This window comes from Neltuma alba, unplaced genomic scaffold, assembly GCF_004799145.2.
Source record: "Neltuma alba isolate B1F8T4 unplaced genomic scaffold, ASM479914v2 tig00013697_pilon, whole genome shotgun sequence".
Taxonomy (NCBI): domain Eukaryota; kingdom Viridiplantae; phylum Streptophyta; class Magnoliopsida; order Fabales; family Fabaceae; genus Neltuma; species Neltuma alba.
In genome coordinates, this window is record NW_021637860.1 from 57,886 (window position 1) to 78,435 (window position 20,550).

The 20,550-nt window shown below is 37.1% G+C and overlaps 3 protein-coding genes across 10 annotated transcripts; 2 read left to right on the top strand and 1 right to left on the bottom strand.

The window, feature by feature from the left end:
• The first annotated feature begins 3,572 nt into the window (after positions 1-3,572).
• LOC114738843 (C-type lectin receptor-like tyrosine-protein kinase At1g52310) lies at positions 3,573-9,009 on the top strand. The gene is made up of 6 exons (XM_028926900.1): positions 3,573-3,671; positions 3,874-3,958; positions 4,063-4,120; positions 4,845-5,258; positions 5,478-6,048; positions 8,127-9,009. The coding sequence occupies exons 2-6, from the start codon at positions 3,878-3,880 to the stop codon at positions 8,650-8,652; spliced, it is 1,650 nt and encodes a 549-aa protein (XP_028782733.1). The 5' UTR covers positions 3,573-3,671; positions 3,874-3,877; the 3' UTR covers positions 8,653-9,009.
• A 103-nt stretch (positions 9,010-9,112) lies between these two features.
• LOC114738844 (uncharacterized) lies at positions 9,113-11,952 on the bottom strand. Of its 7 annotated transcripts, none has more exons than XM_028926903.1 (9): positions 11,755-11,952; positions 11,251-11,584; positions 10,940-11,033; positions 10,659-10,777; positions 10,455-10,538; positions 10,211-10,303; positions 9,971-10,047; positions 9,454-9,488; positions 9,113-9,373 (listed from the first exon to the last, which is right to left on the bottom strand). In XM_028926903.1, the coding sequence occupies exons 2-7, from the start codon at positions 11,554-11,556 to the stop codon at positions 9,976-9,978; spliced, it is 768 nt and encodes a 255-aa protein (XP_028782736.1). In that variant the 5' UTR covers positions 11,557-11,584; positions 11,755-11,952; the 3' UTR covers positions 9,113-9,373; positions 9,454-9,488; positions 9,971-9,975. The 7 variants fall into 7 exon arrangements, with proteins under 7 accessions (XP_028782736.1, XP_028782737.1, XP_028782740.1 ...); XM_028926904.1 differs by having other exon boundaries at positions 9,454-9,492; XM_028926907.1 differs by having other exon boundaries at positions 9,971-10,028; positions 11,755-11,949.
• A 1,042-nt stretch (positions 11,953-12,994) lies between these two features.
• LOC114738842 (DEAD-box ATP-dependent RNA helicase 17) lies at positions 12,995-18,588 on the top strand. Of its 2 annotated transcripts, none has more exons than XM_028926898.1 (10): positions 12,995-13,217; positions 13,418-13,490; positions 13,604-13,713; positions 14,201-14,344; positions 14,836-14,944; positions 15,070-15,434; positions 15,514-15,587; positions 15,880-16,181; positions 16,714-16,960; positions 17,788-18,588. In XM_028926898.1, the coding sequence occupies exons 1-10, from the start codon at positions 13,058-13,060 to the stop codon at positions 18,031-18,033; spliced, it is 1,830 nt and encodes a 609-aa protein (XP_028782731.1). In that variant the 5' UTR covers positions 12,995-13,057; the 3' UTR covers positions 18,034-18,588. The 2 variants fall into 2 exon arrangements, with proteins under 2 accessions (XP_028782731.1, XP_028782732.1); XM_028926899.1 differs by having other exon boundaries at positions 14,239-14,344.
• Positions 18,589-20,550: the final 1,962 nt, after the last annotated feature.

The window sequence follows — 20,550 nt, forward strand, 5'->3', positions numbered from 1 at the left end:
TTTAGTGTAATAGGCAGATACAGATAAAGTGCCTTGGGTGAGGGAGTTTATTGAACGGTATAAGGAAAAAATTTTCGCACCATCAACCACAGCAAATCTCTCTTTAAGATCCGTCCATACTAAGTGTGCATTTGACAAAAAAACTAAACCACTAGCAATCTGGTTATCTACAGAATTAATTACCCATGAAAGCACCACGGCATTACATCGATCCCATTGATCCTGGAGGTTGGAATCTTGCTTTTCACGAGTACACGTCCCCAAAACAAACCCCAGTTTATTCTTGCCAAGAAGTGCTAATTCCATGGCTCGACTCCAGACAGAGTAATTGTCAGAGCCACGGAGAATTTGTGAGACAAGCGTATTGGCTTGTGTATCAGTAGGATGTAAATAAAGGGGATGTTGAAAATCCAGAACCTGAGATTTTGAATCGCCGTCTGTCATTATGATGAATCTTGAAGAAACTATCGGGAAAACGTGGCTTGAACGAATCTATTAGTGGAGGGTACACACGAACCACTCCTGAGCTGAATCTCTGAAACGACTGAGTCGGCAGTAAACAAGAAATCACAATCTGAGTTTGAGTGCCGATGGAGTACAAAGGAGGAGGAAGCCGGGACTGTCGACGATGATGAATCGGTGCTGTGAAAATTCCAGCTAACTGATTTCTTGTCCTCTAACGGTTGCACAGCAGTGAGGACCAAGATTGGAAGAATGATCACTCGATCATGAGACTATGGACACAAGAAAAGAAAACGATCACTTGATCGGGAGAACGCGGACGCAAGATTCAGGGAATGATGAAACTGAGTTGATGCGCAGCGAAGAATCACAGAAACGTCGCAACCACAGTCGTGCCCTGATCTTGAACAATAAGCTGAAGAAACTGGGTACCCGAATGAATCAACAAATTTGACCCGGCTCTGGTACCATGAGAAAATGCACCAAGCCCATACTGAATAATACTTTTTATTATTATTGATTAATTCTCATCAGTACATCAGGACTATTTATAGGCCTCTGAATGAATCCTATGCGCAGGCCCATAACAAACGTAGACCCAAATACGTAACAAACTAAACAAGGCAATTAGACCCAACAGATTACACCTATCTAACTATTTTCTATATACAACAAGTTACATACATAACTGAATATTTTCTACACTTACCATTGCTTTTGCTTTGATCGGCGTTCTTCTGTTTGATGTATATAACAAGAAAACGTTGTAGTTCTCCTTCACATTTCCGAAGCAAGGTTCTTGCCGTTTTTCTTTCATTGAAAGTTTTGTAAGTTGTGAGAAATTGGATGAGTGATGAAACAGGGAGGAGAGAGAGGCACGACTATGACAGAAGATGAGAGATGGGGAACAAATGTGCGATGCTATTGCCCACATTGAACGAAAAAAAAAAAGCCAAAAAGAAGTTTGAACGGCCCAGATTGAAAGGAAAAAAAGAATGGTCCAGATTTTGTTTTATAAAACAAACGTTGAGCATGGGCTTAGTGGAGAAGAAATGGAGAGAAGCAGTAAATGGAGACATTCCGTGTCGGTATTTTTCATATTCACATAATACTTTCCTGGTTATAAATATAAGACTTTTATACAGTGTATATAAAAATCTTATATTTAGGATTAAATGAGTATTTCTATTTGTATTGAGCTTGAATCCGAATCTATTAAGTGAACGAGGTATAATTCAACAGAAACAAATACTACCTCCTATCCTTAATTTAATGATTAATTTGATTTTTAATTTGATTATAAGTACAAGATTCTAATCTGCTTTATTTTTAGTATTTATCTATTTTTTTTAAAATAGTCAGTTATATATGTTAAATGCTCCATCAAATGATGATTCTAACTAATATACATAATTATCAAGGATATTCTCAAAAAGATAACACTATTTATTATAAATAAATATTTTAACTAATTTTTTTAATATCTCCAGATTAGCTAATTAGGCCTTATATTAAGAACTTGAGGTAATATATTATTAAAATGTACCGGATCATTACTTTACAATTAAAAACACCTTTTGTTTAGTTAGTAGCCTCTCAGTTTTGACGTTTTTTCCTTTTCCTTAGTATCCAAAAAAAAAAAATTTGTTTAACCTTGTGTTCGATATTACTCTATCCACAAAGATCGTTACAATAATTTGTTGCTAGCGGATATATAATAACCGAGATTCATCAATATATATATAGGAAAAATGAAAAAAATGCGGATTAATAAATATAACCGTCTATGAGACGCTTTGATTAGAGGAGAAGTGGATGCTTCTTTTACAGGAAAAAGGATTTTATTGCCATCGTCATTTGTGGGGGTCTTCAAAACTATCATGATGCTACGGGAATTTGCCCACTTCAGATTTGCTGGCGAACGTGGAACTTTCTCCCCTCTTGCTTTCACTTCCACTGGAAGATTAATTTGCAATTCCTTGTAGTTTGTTATTCCCTCAACTATATCCTTCAGCTACATCTACTACTCTTCAAAATATTCTTTTTTTTCTTAATATAAGATCTATTTTTTACACCACAAAATGAATTTTATATTTAGAACCGGAAAAGTATTTAAAAGCATCTGAATGTGAACTTCTTTTCCATGTTTAAATTTGTGCTTGAAAAATAATTTCTAGATCCTTGCAAACCGTTGATGTCGAAGCAGCTCATTTAACCCTTTTCGCCCTCCCTCATGATCAATCACATTGACTCAGAACTTCACGATTTAAATTTTTAATGGAAAGTAAAGTCAGCTATATGTCATGCAATTGTTTTACTTGGAAATGGCCGCCACTTTAAATCAAGACACGTTAATACATATCACGTATGCGACTATTAAGTATTTACACAACCGTAAAAATGTTACATCGACATTAATATTAACTACTCATATGACCATGAACTCGTCGTTGCATTATTTCCTTTAATTACCACACGACATTTAAATAATTTTTCTACTAAACCATAAAAGGCGCATCCCCCACCTTTTATTTTAGGAAGAATTGTCATAAAATTCTGAGTAAGAAACATAATTACTAAAAAGTCTAAATAATAATAGAGCAACAAGGAATAACAAGTTTTATGACTATTTACTTATTATTAGGATTTATTTGTAATTTTTTTTGAAAATCTCATTATAATTCTATTTTTATTTTACGGACAAGAAGGTCATGTAAATATTTAGCCCGCCAATCTCGTTTTGTTTTTTTATTAGTAATCCTAATGATGATTTTGTCTGTAAGTTTGGTGGTGTCGCAGGGCCCTTTTCCTATGGGAAATGAATTTGTTTTACCCATCGCCGGCCGGGAAAGGACCAGAACGGCTGGTCTCTGGCTTCAGGCGAGAACGGCACGTCTTTCCTGAAGTTTTGTTTCGTCCCATGTTTTTGGGGTCCTTGTACGTCAATGAAGGAGTCAACAAAGCAAACAATTGGGCCCACCATGCGGCCTATGTCTTACTTCTTGGGCTGATCGGGCTGAAATAAGCCCATACGGTTCAGCTAGCTCGCTAGTCCTCGCTCTTAAATTGCTCCACCTACCCACCCATCAGAATTCTCTCTGGAAAGTGAGAAAAAAGGCAAGGAAGAGAGGAAAAAAGAGGAAGAAGACGAGAAGAATTCAGAGAGGAGATACTTGTGCTCTTTCGCTCATTCCCAGACTTGGGACTCAGTAACCCCCTCTGATTTTACGAGCTATCCCTTTTTAGCTGAAGCTGCACAAGTTTTTAAATACTGCTGCTTCATATTCTTCTTCTGTTTTTACCCTTCTTATGGTCGCTGACTGCAAGTGCTCTGATCCCTCTCAACATGCGACGGTTCATTTTGTTAATTACCATCTGAATTTTCCCATTTCGGGGTTTTTTTTATATCAGCAGGATGAAGCGCAAGTTCACTGCTCTGGAATATTTTCTACTTTTGGCGGCTCTTCTTGGTTTCAATGCACGGGCCTCCAATGTGGTAAGAAAATAAAATTCTGTTACTTTGAATTTCTGGAGTGAAGTTCAGAAATTTAGTTGGGGTACATTGCAAACCCCTGTATTGAGGCTTCTTTTTGTTTGTAGACAGTAAATGAGACGACTTGTGGTTCCTTAAACGATCCTCAGGATAGAGAAAATGGAGGTTTGCTTTCTACTTCCTTTAATTTTTTCCCCCATGTTCATCTAATTTTCTCGTAATCATATCTATTTTCCCCGAGGGTCGTCGTCGTCATCAATAGAATAGTCTCTCATAGTTAAATTTGTTGTGCATGAAGTGCGACCATAGGAGAAGTTGAGATGACAAGTGAACACACTTGGGAGATCAACTTACGATTTTAACACACACTTTATGTTATTCACTGATCCTCCGTCAGGATGTAGCGAGTGGATTGATTTGGATAAACAGAGTTCTTATCTTCTTTATGTATGGGTTTCCCTAATCTTCTAATTCGGCCGCCCTTTGTTTTTTTTTTTTTTGGTGGGGGGGGGGTTTGAGAAAGAGGGAACTTGACACGTTATCCTAGTGCACCACCTCATTCGTGCTCAAAATAGCTTCTACATGAATTGTATAAACTATCATATATTGGTTAAGAATCCTAGAGAATGGGTTTTTAGATTATACCGTAGGGTACCTTTAATTTTATAATGATCTATTTGTTTGATAGCATGTAATCTTTAGTATGCATTTCTTCTGAAGGTGAATTTTTTTTTTTTGACCAAACTTCTGAAGGTGAATGAATTCACATTTTGATAACTTCATTTTTAATATGTTGAAATTGACTCTGTACGCATCATGATGTCTGTGTGGTTTCCGATCACTCGTGCCTCAGTATTTAAATGCCTTTCTTTTTCCCAACCCTGGACAGATCCATGCCCAGTTGGTTGGGTCGTTGGCCCTGATAAAGCCAGGTGCTTTCACCATGTTGGAAAGCCTCAATCTTGGAATGACTCGGAGACCCATTGTAATAAATGTGGTGGACATCTGGCTTCTTTGATGTCTATTCCAGAACTGCACTTTGCTCAGAGTCTATGTGGTGACAGTTGCTGGGTTGGAGGAAGAAGAATTAACTCTTCCGCTGGTTATGAGTGGGTGTGGTCTGACAAATCTCAATGGAATAAGTCCATGTTTCCTTTGTCGCTCGATCCAACTAATTGTACTGGATCATTCTGCAACACGAAAGGTGCAGTCAATATATGTACAGTAATGACCAATCATTCAGATTCTATGATGAATGATAGATGCGACAAGCTGAATGCTTCAGTGTGTGTACTTGATATAGGTATGTCCTTGCAGTGTATATAACTCCCAGGCCTCTTTTATCTTTAATCCATATAGAATTCTCTGTTATGATTCTCCAACTATTTCATTTACTCCCAACAAACTTTTTTCCTCTTTATTGAGAAATATGTTGCTTGTGCTACTTTTATTCTTCTATATTGCTTGAATTTTAATAATCTTGTTGACCACTGACTATAATTTTACTTTTAATTGGTCCCAGATAAAAAATGTTACCACATGCGCTGCCACAGGGAATATCTTATCATCCTTGCAGGGGTGAGTGCATTGATCCTCTGCACAACGTCAGCTGTTGTGGTATGGCTTCTTGCACATAAACGGGGCAAAAAGAGAAAACGATCTAGAAAAGTATCTAATCCAGCTGCTTCTCAGTCAGTTCCTCCCTCATGGAAAGTTTTTACCAAAGAGGAATTAAAGTCTATTACGAAGAACTTCAGTGAAGGTAGCCGCCTTGTTGGGGATGCCAAGACTGGCGGTACATATAGTGCAGTCCTACCTGATGGCTCAAAGGTTGCAGTCAAGAGATTGAAGAAGTCAACTTTTCAGAGGAAAAAGGAGTTCTATTCTGAAATTGGTAGGGTTGCAAGGCTTCGTCATCCCAATTTGGTGGCTGTGAAGGGATGCTGCTATGATCATGGTGATCGCTACATTGTTTATGAGTTTGTAGTTAATGGCCCTTTAGACAAATGGCTACATCATATACCCAGGGGTGGTCGCAGCTTGGATTGGACTATGAGAATGAAAATCGCCACGACACTTGCTCAAGGAATTGCGTATGTTCCTAAAACTCTTATTTTTGGCCTAATCTTATAATTCATCTTGTCAATTTAGAATATATTTTATACTCCATCCGTTCCTTATTATAAGAGACATTTGATACTTATGGCATGTTCCTATATATAAGAGACACTTAAAAGTTGTCTCTATTTTTTTGTGTTGATTTCCTATTTTACCCATATTTATTATCTCCAACTCACTCTCTCTCTCCCCCCCACTTCTCTTTCTTTTAATAATTTAATTGTTCTTTCTCATGCTCTCTCTTTTTATTAATGAGGGCATTTTTGGAAAAAAATTATACTTTTTATACATTAATTGTTCTTAACTAATTTTAACTGTTTTTTTTATCAATGCACTTCAGTTATTTGTCTCTTATAATAAGGAACGGAGGGAGTAATTTCTATGACACAATTCTTTTTTTCTTTTGGCCAATGAGCCACATTCTAAACGGAAAAACCAAAATCTCACAGCAATACCAGTTGTGCTGTTTGGGCTGTAACTAACTCTTTGTTTGGATGAGAAGAAAAGCTGAGAGGAAAGAAAACTAGGGAAGAAAATAGGAGAAAAAATAATCATTGCCTTATTTGGATAGGTAGGAAAAATAAGAGGAAAAAATGGGGGTGAAAAACATGTGGGACCCACTTGTTTTCTCTCCGACAATGGAGATATTTTGGAGAGAAAATCTATGTTCCAAAGATGCCCTCCTAATCGCACTCCACAAGCACCATAAGCCTTTCCTATGAGTTCCTTTTTTTTTCCCCTGTCAGTGTCGAGTTCGTCATCTTCCTCTTTCCTCTGCTGCATCTCCGTGTCTTCTCTTTGCTGATTTTCTGCATCTTCTCTTCACCGTTGGGACCTCTTCTCTTTGTCTTCTCTAAAATGTGTGCTATATATGGGATGTGAAAAGGAGGAAGGATTTATGCATGCGGCATTTATTATCTGATAGATTTATGTGCACGCGCATGTGCGTTTATTAGGGAACCAATTAACTAGATTTTGACCTGATTACTAATATCTCAAAAAAAACTGACTCAAAATGTAACACCTTTAAAAATTAGTGTTTTATTTGTTATTTATATAATTGTATAATATTATATAAATATTTTGGTTTTAAAATGCTTGGTTATGCTCTAATTCTCTTTATTTTGGTGGTTTCTTATTTTTATTTTTATAATATCACTGCTGTGATGGGTTAAAATCTGGATAAAGAATCACCGTGCTTTCAACTTCAGTATGCTAAAAAATGAAGCCACTTAATAAGCCACTGTGTACTTACTTTTTCATAGCAGTGAGCATCATCGTTAAGAATCCAATTTTGAACATTTCATATAACGGTGTTTGAATTGTTGGCGAAATTGTTGGTTTAAATCTCTTCATGTGATTAGCTGCTCGCAGTGAGCACACAATTTCATGTTAGAATTTTAGGGTGGATGCAAGAAAAGTCCCTTTGTTGAGGTGTTAGATTTAACTCAAGCGCTTTTAAAAAGTGCTTTCATACAAATCAAGATAAAACTCTTTTTACATACTTATTTCATATACCGTAAAATCACTTTTAAAAACATTGATTAGTTTTCACCCAAACACCTATAGTTGAATGCTTGTGAATAATGATATTCAGTACTTCCATCTAGAGATAATTAAGAATTTCTTCTCAATCTCTGCTTTGGGAGAAAATTGATTTTTTTCCTCTTTGCAATCTATCATCAAATTTTCGTTTAGATTATTTATGCATCTAGCCGTGTGAGATCATTTTATTTATTAATAATTGATTCCATTAGCACCGCCCCTACAAGTAGTTTCTTCTGGAAGGTTAGATAAATTTTCAACATACTCTGTTCCAGCTGAATTGTCCAGGTAATGGATGGCATCTGCTGGTTCATGATTGTGTATTAGAACTTGTCGTTCTTGCAGTGTATGATGTTAACTTCAATTATATAAACTCTAACATGGCTGTTATGCTTGAAACTTGATTGAATAGCCTTTCCGTATTATTAATGGTGTATTTTTGTTTTCATCCTTTTAATTGCAAAGGTCTTTCTTCTTATGATTCTTGTTTTCCCCTTTGTTTCAACAGCTTTCTGCATGACAAGGTGAAGCCACATGTTGTTCACCGGGATATACGGGCCAGTAATGTGCTACTGGATGAGGAGTTTGGAGCTCACCTTATGGGAGTTGGTCTATCCAAGTTCGTGCCATATGAAGCCATGCATGAGAGGACTGTGATGGCAGGTGGCACTTATGGATATCTTGCTCCAGAGTTTGTGTATCGAAATGAGCTCACGACGAAGAGCGATGTTTACAGTTTTGGTGTGCTGTTACTTGAGATAGTGACCGGACGTAGACCTGCACAGGCAGTGGATTCAGTGGGTTGGCAGAGCATATTCGAATGGGCGACGCCGCTAGTACAAGCACATCGCTATCCAGAACTCTTGGATCCTCATATATCTTCCTCCTCATCATCTACGATCCCTGAGGCTAGCACAATCCAGAAGGTGGTTGACCTTGTCTACTCATGCACCCAGCACGTCCCATCTATGCGCCCTAGAATGTCTCATGTTGTCCATCAGCTCCAACAATTGGCTAACCCACCAACCAAGTGATGCGAAGATGGTTATACAAGCTTTTAGCTCGAGTTGTCGTATGCATCATATGCCCGTTTAGTTAAGGGGTCCGAATTGTTAGCTTTTGTGAAATACTGAAATGAGGAAACGTGAGCTATCGTCCAACTCATTAGGTTCTCCAGGAGCGACTGCCATCCAAATTACACATGTAATGTGATTTAGAAATGCTCTCTAGGTGCATTTATACCCCCATTATTTTCATCCCTAAGAGATTCGTTAGGAATATACATCTCTCTCTGCCTAACCTCTTAATTAGTTTTTTAACTTGTTCTTTTTTCCCCATAATGGTGTTTTTAAGTTATTTCAAGGGAAGGAGATGGAAATTGTTAATTCCAACAGATTAGTTTCAAGCTTAAAAAACTTGCGCTGCCCGGAAGAATGTCATCCGTTTTTCCCCAGGAGCAAGGAAAAGGCGCTATGGGTGGGGGGTTGCAGGATATAAGATAAAATGAACAATATAGCAGGATATGCGCATTCAATGAATACAAGAAGCTTTTCTCTGTTTTTTTCTCCTTTTTTTTTGGCGGGGTGTTTGGGAATCAAGATATACATTTTTCTCCTTGGGAGAAAAGACAAAGTTCAAAACTTCAAAGCTAAACCAAAGAATAGCCATCTTCACATAGGGTTGCCAACTCGTGTGCTTCACGGGGAGCTTCAAGGGGATGATCCTAAGAAAGTATCACTGATATCGACGATGTTCCTGAACAGTTCTGGAAGAGGTCATGAAAAGCGAATAATCTCAATTCCTGCGCCAAAACAAAAATAAAACGAAATAAATACCCCGTCTTCCTTTAAATTTCAAACTCCAGTTTTCCCTGTCTTCGAAATGTTCAAGATCGCCATGCATATGGATGCAAGTGAGGATTCATGAAAACAGAACCAAATATTCAGGTGCATTCATGACATCATTAATTTTCAAATATGCAACTGCCACACTATGTGACGATAGTGTTCATGTACTAAATCAATTCCACATAAATTCTTATAGGTTCGACATAAGCCAAAACCATATGCATAGCCCATCAAAGGATCGCGGAAAATGAAAGACAAAAATACTTCCCAAGAAAACCACCAATAATGTCATCCGGCTTGTAAAAAAATAGCAATTAATAAAACTGCAGACGAATCCATGACACCATGTAGAGCCGACGCAGGATGCATGTTTACTGAAATATTTGCCGTCATGGACATTATGCTTGTGTTAAGATACAGACACTCTAACATAATGCGACCATCAACCCCCCGGTGGGGGGGGGGGGGGTTGACAATAAGGATCATTTACGATTAGTCAACTGACCTCAATCAATGGATTCTGTTGTTTGAGATTGTTGCTCCTCGACTAATGTCTGTATTCTCTGTAGCAAACATTAAAACCTGGTGCTCAGGGAAAGGAATAAGTTGACACTGGAATTATACAAGTAACTAAATCTTTTTGCTTTCCTCCACTAAAAGGTATGATCTCTCACAGGGTACTTGAACCATATTTTTTCATCCAAACGTTAGAATGATATCATTAATCTTCGGCAAATAAAACTACCTTGACAGAGCTTCCAACTTCCTCTAGTTTTTGCAGTAGTAGTAGATCCCCTGAAGGAGTGGAATCATGTCTAAGTGACTTTGACGGAGACATCTACAAAGATCAAGGAAACACGAAGTCAATAACATGATCACTCGAATGGCCACCACTATTATTGGTCATTCAGAGTCCAAAAAGACAACAATTAAGCGTTTTCCCACCACACAGGCTTATGGTAATACTGTAAATCTGGTGCGTGGCCTACCATCAGATGAGGAACATCTTCTATTGTAGAAACCTGTCTCGATGCAATTTCATTTCTCATACTTGATACACGCAACATAACAGCCTGGAAAGTATCAAAAGGTGCAAAAAGAAATCCCATTCAGACAATCCATCTCAGCATCTTCAAATGGCAGCAAGAAGAAGGGAAACATTTTACTAGGGTCAGTCACACATTACAGAATACCTTCCTGAAAGCATTTGGATTTGCAATACCATGAATTTTAACATCATCACTGGCTGGTCTTCTTACACCAACGTTTTCGATTCTAAGAGAATAGACACCAAAAAGGGACTGCAAATATCCTAAAAGCAAATATAATCATATCTCAGATTAGAACCATATGAATATATGGAAAAATTCAAGATTAAAAGCCTTTAAAGGAAGAAATCCATCCTGCCAAGAGGACAGTGGGAAACAGAAAGAAAATGGCCCCAACTCTAGCATAATATATAACAACAATGCACCTTGTTCAACCACAACATCTGCCACAGAACGCAAGAGAACATGCTTCTCTTTCTTTAGCACCCCAAAACATGGAAATGGCACCGGCCTGGTGACCTGAAGTAAATAAAATTATAACAATTCATGGGATCCATGCAAGCATTCTTATGTAGTAACGTGTGATTAGAAGAACTTGCACCCAAAATAAAATACATAATCTTGCCGCCTATTTTACAGGGATAAAAATGTCATACTGCGAATTTATTCAAATATAATCATGTACAATATTACAATAGCATTTGGAGTGAGGAAGAGCTTTCTCGTGCTGTCTTACCTTGTATACAATAGCATTTGGAGTGAGAAAGAGCTTTCTCGAGCGAATATCCTTCCTAAGTATATACCTCCGGACCGGTAGATACAGCAGCATGAGCAGCCCAATGCCCCATGCTAAGATCAACAAAAGTGAATAAAGAACCCATTGTGCTGTTTGATGCTTCACAAAGTTCTCTTCCATCTCTCCAAAAGATGCAGTATACAAAATTGTTTCATCGTCTTTAGCCTCACTCTCTTCTTGCGCGCCAGCCTCCAACAGACTTTTCTCCAACTGACCCACATCCACAACCTCCTCTGTCGTCCTCATATTGGGTGTATCAGGTATCCAAGGATAGCTTCATCGCAGAAAATTAAACCCGAGTTACTCAAGAGTCAACCGCATTGCAAAACCCTAGCTAGGCCCGAAATATTGCATGTATCTGCCTCAATTTATCAATTGCATGCACATATTATTTTATTGCAAAATCCTAGACCCGTAAAAGGAATTCATTTCCATCGAGCTTACCGAGTTCGAAGCTTTCGTCTTCTTCCTCAGCCAAGATTTCAAAGTTCCGTCTTCCAGAGCTCCGCAGTGAAACTGGTTCTGGAAGCAGCCCAAGAATTTTTTTTTTTTACCGGGAATTGTTATTAGCAATGAAATAATACTAATTTGCGCTAATTAATACTCGACCCCCACTCCGGGTCCTTTTCTAGTTCCAGAGACGAGCTGATAATTTCTGGGATCTAAACTAAAGCACATTACAGGATGAGGATCCAATCCACCAACAAGCGTTGACTGGGCGATGAGGAAACAATCCCCTATATTAATATCGGCAGCCCACCTGCACATTTGAGCTTCCCAAGCCACGCCATTTATTTTATTAGGCCACGTGAGCTTCGGATTAGTTTTTACTCTCTTCTGTACGTAAAAATTAAAAATATTTTTATAGACGTTCAAATATTTGTTAAACAAGGTTTGTATTCACCATGGATATATCTTTCTTTAATATAGATTCTTGTCAGAATTTTATTTTAGTTCTAAATATAAAACCCTAATATATTGTCGTGTATATTTATGTATTTTTTTTTCAAAGCAGTCTTTTTCATAATAATAGTTTTATTCAACACGCTTGATTAGTAAAAATATTTTAAGAAAGATATAACATATTTATTATAAATAACTAATTTAATTTGTTTTTCTAATTTATTTAAATTAATCAATTAATTTTTATATTTAGAAGCGGTGGTAATATCATATAATTAATTTTTGTGACGTAGCACAACCGTATTGGAATGCAAACGAAACTGGACCTGATTACTTGATACTAATTCATATACTTTTGTTACGGTTTGTAGTCTCTGGCGACTTATTTTGTATTCTACATGGAACATAATACTGTTTCGAGATTAAAATTCCAATTGAATTCAGTTTTTCTTAAACGTATTAATTCTTTCTTCTCATGAGTCTAATTTGCTTTATATGCGCGCGTGTTTATACATATGTTAAGCATCAACAAAACCTATGGCAAATTACGGTCAAGAGCATTAAAAACACACACACACACCCATGCGTAGATAATTTTAGTGTGATAAAAACAAAATCTTATATATTAGTTGGGCCGGGATATTAGCACAAAATAGGGGTAATGATGAATGGGTCCAGTGCGGAGTGGCCTCGTAGGGCTTTGATGAATGTTGATCCAGCCCAATAAGAAGCTCGCTCACAGTAAATCAGAGAGCTGGAGCCGCGCAGAAAGAAGAACGAGGAGGAGGAGGATGTATTGTTCTGCTGAATTGCTTGACCATTAAAAGTGAAGGAAGAGAGAAGGATGGGGGCGAAAAAAAGCGCGAATTCAAGTGAAGTAGTTATGGAAAATAAGATTAAGAAGAAGGAGGCGATCAACAATGAAGGTAAAGACGGCACTATTTTTGCCTCTTGCTCTTTCTCAAGCCTGGGACTGCATCCTACCTTGTGCGACGAGCTCCGTGGTATTCATCTCTCCCTCTCATGTGCTTTTTGAATTTTGTCTGGATGGAAAAACTCTAAACTTGTATGGAAATGAACCAAAATTTGGTTTTGGAAGCTGTGATGCTTTCCATATTTTCCTTGATATACTGGAGTCGTTTTGATTGCCTCTTAACACTTGGATTAACTTTGAGAGTGGACCTTGCTTTTATTGTGTTTGCAGGAAGAATGGGTTTTGAAGTTCCAACCTCTGTACAAGCCCAAGCTATTCCTGTTATTCTCTCGGGGCGTCATGTGTATCCTTCCCTTTAAATTTTCTTTTCATTCTCTTTTTTAAATGATTATCAGGATGTTTTCTTCCCTTCGCACTTTATTAGCGTGAATTTTTTTTCCTTTAATAAGAAATCAGTCTTGTTAATGCTGCCACGGGCACCGGGAAAACTGTTGCATACTTGGCTCCAATTATTCATCATTTGCAGAACTTTGATACCAGAATCCAACGGTCTGATGGAACATATGGTGAGTACTTTTTTCTTATAAGAAAATTAAAAGATATCTTCATTTTATAACTGCAGAGTTTCCACCCTGTTAAAAGCTACTGTTCAGCGTTGCACTTTTGACGCTCGTGTAAAGTCTGCGAGCTTTCTTCTCTTGCATATGCCGGTTACTCTTAATCATATCATGTTACCTCAGATATAGGAGTTATATTGAGAATAAAACTTACTCATAATTCATACACTGTTAACTTTCTCACTCAATCTTTTGTCCATCACTGATCTTGTTAAGTATTTGTTATCAAGGCCATTTGTTGGTTTTTTTTGGAGAGAAAACTGATGTTAGATTTTTCAATAGTTTGTCATAAAGGAAAAAAAAGTTTTGAACATTGTTTTGTATCATACGTGCTTTTGTCCTTGAAATTACTAAGAAGCATGATATGTCGTCCTAGTTATCAAAAGTTCCAATCATATGAACTGTACTGAAGAATTAATTGATTTATTGGCAATAGCGTTGGTCCTTGTGCCAACGCGGGAGCTATGTTTGCAGGTTTATGAAATTCTTCAAAAGTTATTGCATCGATTTCACTGGATTGTACCTGGATATGTAATGGGTGGTGAAAATAGGTCAAAAGAGAAGGCCAGGTTGCGCAAAGGTAAAAATCATGTGCATCCATCACCAACCCCTGATTGAACTTCATTTATAAATTCTTTTCTTTCATCTTATCACATTTCATGGGTAGCATGTTCATGTCATGTTGCATTACTATCTAGTCTAAGTAGGTAATAGAGTATGGAATCAATACTTGTAAATGCAAAATTATCCATATACATACAGTTAGACATATTTTCATATGTATTGCACAAAGCTTGAGGTATGAGTCACATTTTTTATGGCTGAAGAATAGTGCGTTTGCTAAGGCAGGCAGAAGGGGGGAGAGGGCTCTATTGAAATATATGAATCGGCCGACTAGACTGAGGAAAAGGTTAAATGCCTTGATAAATTTGTGGGATAAAATTTTGAAACCATGTAGGCTGTTGGAAAAGCCGCATCATAACAACATATGAAGAGTCATTTGTTTCTGATGAAAGCTCAAAGCTTGAATATCCTGATTAAATGTATTTATAACATTTGTTCCTATTTTAGGCATATCAATTCTTGTAGCAACTCCTGGCCGCCTTTTAGATCACCTGAAGAATACATCATCATTCTTGTACACCAATTTGCGCTGGATAATCTTTGATGAAGCTGATAGGTATGGTTTTCAATCTATGACTTAATCATAAATACCATATGTTGTCGTCAGAAATCTGGTACTGTTTGTAGAATCTATCCTATGTTTATCATACTTTAATTAGCTTAATGCGTGCTTTCTGACAGGATTTTGGAATTAGGATTTGGAAAAGAAATAAAGGAAATACTAGATCATTTAGATGCAAAAACAGGTTGTGCTAACCAAGAGCATGCAGTTTCAAGGCACTCTGGAGCTCTAAGACAGAATTTGCTCTTATCAGCTACTTTAAACGAAAAAGTGAATCATCTTGCTAAAATTAGTCTAGAGAATCCTGTGATGATTGGTCTTGATGGCAAAGGGACAGAACCAATTTCGACAAAGGAGAGCCTTGATTCTTCAGAATCTGATGGGGAGAGTGAAGACAATGAAGAGAAGTATCCCAAAAACATGCTGCATACACCTGCCGGAGATTATAAAGTTCCCACACAATTGATTCAGAGATATGTTAAAGGTATGTTGTAATTTGAGGTTTGTGACAATGAATTTCCTCAAGTTATCATAGTATATTAAGGTCCTTATTTATTTTTCAGTACCTTGCGGTGCACGTCTTGCTGTTCTTCTTTCAATTGTGAAGTACCTTTCTGAAAGGGAAGCTTCACAAAAGGTTCGGCTTAATCTCCAGCCCTCTTTTTCTGCCACACTTCCCCTATATCATTTTTATTGGATCTCTAAAATTCGTCTTAATGCATGGTGTTGGCAACAACTATATTAAGTGGGCTGTACATGAAAAAACTCTTGTGGAGTTGGCATTTCAATTTTTTTGGAAATAAAATATATGTTTTGGTTATTTGAATTAACGTTCAACGTTATGAATTATAGCTTTTCACTTTTGTATATTTTATTAAAGTTTTTGGTTTTGCTCCTCTGGCCACATCATTGACTTGCTTGTTTCACAGATTGTGGTATTCTTTTCGACATGTGATGCGGTAGACTTCCACTTTTCACTGTTAAGGGAATTCCAGTTTTCTGCTCCACAATCAGAAGGAGATGCTAGACAGATGTTTCTGGGGTGTAAAGTGTTTCGTTTGCATGGGAACATGGATCAGGAGGACCGAAGGAATACTTTTCAGACGTTTAAAGCAGAGAAAGCAGCGCTGCTGTTTTCCACTGATGTAGCTGCTAGAGGACTGGATTTTCCAAAAGTCAGATGCATTATACAATATGATTCTCCAGGGGAAGCCACTGAATATGTACATAGGTATCTAGTTATCATTCCATTTCAGCTTCTTTTATGTTAACCCCCCCCCCCCTCCAGATTTTGGGGTGTGCCGGTGCTCTTTTCAGTAGTTATTGCGCAGTGTTAGTTATGCACACTCGCATCATATCTATTTTATTGTTTTCCTTCATCAAAATTTCATTTAAGAAAGGACATGCCCCATTTAGATTTGTCTGTTTGGGGTTTGAGTGCGGCTAAAACATGTTATCTAATTGACTAGGAATCCGCTTCTACCTAAAACATGTTATCTAATTGACTAGGAATCCGCTTCTACTTAAATCTTCATGGTTGGTTAATTATACTATTCCATGAGAATAACAAGATAACTCAGACCTATAAAGACAATAAGGAGTCAGAATGTACTTCAAGTGGCTTAGTTGTCTAATTAAATCTTCATGGTTGGTTAATTATACTATTCCATGAGAATAACAAGAGAACTCGACCTATAAAGACAATAAAGAGTCAGAATGTACTGCAAGTGGCTTAGTTGTCTAATGAATATTTCATGATGCAGAGTTGGTAGAACTGCTCGGCTGGGTGAAAGAGGAGAGTCATTGTTATTTCTGCAGCCAGTTGAAATAGATTATTTACAGGACTTGGAAAAACATGGTGTATCACTGACGGACTATCCTCTCCTCAAAGTGTTGGATAGTTTCCCACTATATGGTCAAAAGAAGCATACCAAGAATTTTGTTGCCATAGAGTCGCATCCCTGGGTCATTTGTCTTCAGAAGGCACTTGAATCTTTCATCATGTCTAAGGTGATCATTATCAGTTTTCTTATATAATTTTATTTCTTTGTTTTATCTTATCTGATCGAATAATCCTTTGAAAGTTGAGTTTTAGCTTATATTTTATTTTGACTATGAAACCTTGTAACCTAAGTTTGGAGTCCAGGTTCATTGTTGGTGGATTTGGTTTTGCATTTATGAATATAGCAGGTTTTTTGCATGTACACAATTACATAAGGATTTATAGTCTTCCAATAATCAGACGAGAATATCAATTATATTCTCTCCCAGGAGAACTGATTTTTGCACAGTGGAATGTATGGGACTTGAAGTTTTCTCAATATGTTTTCTGGCGCAGATTACTGATAACAACATAGAACATACCATTAACGGGTATGATTGAAAGGAAACTGTAATGAGGAAGGCTATTTTAAGTTGGCAGTCTCATTCAGTTGCATGCTACGTGTGATGGTCATCATAACTACTGATTTTGTATTCCTGCTGATTGATCATTAATCCTTTGGGAAATGCCAATATTAGGCTTCATAAGCTTCTTAGTCCTGGAACTTCAAGTATGACATGGTTGTTAGTATTGGCCATTGGCTAATGATTTTCTTCTGAGGAAGGTGTGACAATCGTGATTGCTTGCGTCTTTTTGTGCATCTAACAAAGTGAATGAATGACCGGTGGGGGTCTTTGGACGCGATTCCTTTTACATCTAAATGAGATTTTCTTTTTTCTTTTTTGATTTTCAATTAGAATGGCTGATAAGCTCTTTCACATTTTTATAGTAATATATTCCTGTGGTTTTGATTTGCCTTTGTACCTTAAACTAATAACTAACTTGTCATTCTCAGCCCAAAATTGATAAACTTGCCAAGAGGGGATTTTGCTCTTGGGTCCGTGCCTACGCTGCCCATCGTGGTGATTTGAAAAGGATATTTATGATCAAGAAACTCCACTTGGGGCATGTAGCAAAAAGCTTTGCACTTAAACAACAACCTTCCTTAGTTGCAAAGTCATACCAGAAGCAAGCTAAGAGGAAGAGGCTTCAGAAGCAAAGCGGGCTGGCTAAGAAGAGAAAGATCACCGGTGTGACATGAGACAGACCTTGGAAGTTTTTAATCATAGAAGCAGAAGATAAACAGTATCTGAATCTTGTTCATTCAAGTGACTGATGAATGATGATTACGGATGTTCATTCAACTGATCGATTTGAACGGAGCTAGCCTTTTGAAGTTTTAGAGAAATTTACGCTGTCAAATTTGGAGAGAGAGATTAATTTTAGGGTGTATCATCGATGGATCTCACTTAGCTTCCGATTGCGGGTTCTGAATCATCATCTCTTGTCTCTAAAGTCTGAATCACCCCAGTCCCCCCACATTTCACGCATGAATGGCGATGAGGCCTTCGCGATGTTTCACTAAAAATGCCGTGTGGGTGACTTCTGTATCCATGCTTCAGTATGCACTGTGCAGTATGATTACTCTCAGTTGATATTTATTTTCAAATCCTACCTATCAATGTAAAAGTAAAATCCAGGTCAATGTTACTTTACTGTATACACTGTCTTCTGTGCCTTCTATCTTTTCTTGTTCATTTTTTTCTTCGTTATTATTCTAGTTTAAATGAAAAGTTGGCTGGCTTTTTTGGATTTATTATTTTGTTTCCTATGTTTTAGATTTTTGAAGAGCCAAAATCCAAAGCTTCACTTGATTTCTATATAAATTACTATTCTAGATTGTGTAAGTTGTACACAAATTAAATTTTATATTTAAAACCAGAGATAATGTGTCGTAACAAAAGGTAATTGCCCTTCACCAAAAAAAAAAGAAGGTAATTGCCAGTTTTAGTATTTGTGTCTTCAAATTCATTGCCAGAGTTAGTTCAGAGCTATTATCCTTCAGCATGATTTTTTTTTTTTTTTCAATTTACAAAGACAAGCCTAAGCTTGAAGAGCGTGGGGTTTTCTTTTAGGCCATGAAGCTGCTAGAAGGCGAACCAGAAGATTGCTCTTGGACCCGAGCTAAATGTCAATTCAAAAGGCAATGGCTTCGAAACTTACTAGCCCTACAAATTAGAGGAGTATTATTTTAATCCGTCTAGGTTTCTTATTTCTGGGAAGCCCGTCCTTTTAAATCTGTAATCTTTTTATCCTGTTTTAATGGATTTGCCTTTAAATTTTAAAAAAAAATTCTTACACGCGCATAATGAATGTGACGATTTACATTTTCAAATCGTCAGCGAAAATTAGTCTCCATCTGATGACAGCAGCAATATCGATTTTTTTTCCCCCTGAAAGAAAAAGTAATAATTTCAGGTGATGATTTAAGACTCAGATCGAACTAAATGGTCGAAGGCAGCTCATTTCAACAGCTTGGACCATTTTAAGAGTTGGGTCATTTTGAACCGTCTTGAACTAACTTTTGAGCTAAAAACTGGAGTGGCTTTTAATAAACCAGGCGGGTCATAATGATGGTCCAATTACTGCATACGTTTGCAGGACAATTCAAAATACTGGGGATTATTTAATGAAAGAAAAATATAGTGATTGCATATCAGAACTGATACTTTGTGATTAAGTTGCTAGCTTCTAATCGGTAACCATTCTTTTCTTTTCTTTTTTCTTGAATAACATGGCAAGCCTAAGCTTGTGAAGATTACAATCGACTCGTACCGGCCAGTCAGGTCCACTAAAGCTATTAGCAAGATCTCCACACATTTGGTTTACACAAAAGATTGGGGGTATGTGAATCATATTCACCCCCACATTCCCCTCACGAGCAGTCCTTGCAAGGAAATCAGCGCACATGTTCGCCTCCCTGTTGATATGGTAAATTTCAACGTCCCAATTAGAGAAAATTATGGACCTGGTTTCAGTTATTTCCTCTCTATAAGGGTGCAGGAGGTTGTAATCTGTAGCAAGCAGTTGAATAACTTTCCAAGAATCAGAATAGGGTTTCACTTTACGTATTTTGAGTCCGGCCTGAATTGCCATTGATTCTGAAGTAGTTGCTCCTGCCTGACCAAGTTTCTGTTGGAAACCCAGCAGCCAGTTGTCCTGCTCATCTCTGATTAAACCACCACAAGCTAATCGATAACCATTCTAGATTTAAGAATTTAATGATTTTCTGTGTGGCTTGCGCAGTTTAATCTTTTATATAAATTCACCCTGCATTGTTAGGAAAAGTTGATAGCGTACAAAATGCTTATAAGGTAGAAATATGTGTATATAATATAAATTTTTTACTTAATTATGTTATTGGTTCAGTTATGATCTGGTTTAACCATTAGAATAGTGATTTGTCTTGTTTTTATTTTCATTTCATGTGAGATGTAATGCTTTTTCTCCCTAAACACATATTTTTTTTGTTAAAAGAAATTCTGTTCGTGACACTATCAGATACTAAACCAACGAAAAACATTAGTTTGATATGCTATGAGGAATTAGTCTTGTACCTTAGATCCAACACATTAATAAAATATTTGTTTGTATTTATTGGATCTTAATATAATATAAGATATATTCTGCAGTGCATTTATTTCATCTAATGCTTGTACTGAGCAATACCGAAATCAGATCACAGCACCACTACATCATCATCATATTGGGTGAAACA

Bases quoted from the DNA above. Each gene is read 5' to 3' on its own strand.
- LOC114738844 (XM_028926903.1), bottom strand. From the start codon at position 11,556: ATGAGGACGACAGAGGAGGTTGTGGATGTGGGTCAGTTGGAGAAAAGT. The intron at 10,778-10,939 runs GTGCATTGTTGT...ATTTGCTTTTAG, and splicing joins AGATGTTGTGGTTGAACAAG to GATATTTGCAGTCCCTTTTT. The intron at 10,304-10,454 runs GTAGGCCACGCA...TGATCTTTGTAG, and splicing joins AAGATGTTCCTCATCTGATG to ATGTCTCCGTCAAAGTCACT.
- LOC114738843 (XM_028926900.1), top strand. From the start codon at position 3,878: ATGAAGCGCAAGTTCACTGCTCTGGAATATTTTCTACTTTTGGCGGCT. The intron at 3,959-4,062 runs GTAAGAAAATAA...TTTTGTTTGTAG, and splicing joins ATGCACGGGCCTCCAATGTG to ACAGTAAATGAGACGACTTG. The intron at 6,049-8,126 runs GTATGTTCCTAA...TTGTTTCAACAG, and splicing joins ACACTTGCTCAAGGAATTGC to CTTTCTGCATGACAAGGTGA.
- LOC114738842 (XM_028926898.1), top strand. From the start codon at position 13,058: ATGGGGGCGAAAAAAAGCGCGAATTCAAGTGAAGTAGTTATGGAAAAT. The intron at 13,714-14,200 runs GTGAGTACTTTT...TATTGGCAATAG, and splicing joins ACGGTCTGATGGAACATATG to CGTTGGTCCTTGTGCCAACG. The intron at 14,345-14,835 runs GTAAAAATCATG...TTCCTATTTTAG, and splicing joins GAAGGCCAGGTTGCGCAAAG to GCATATCAATTCTTGTAGCA.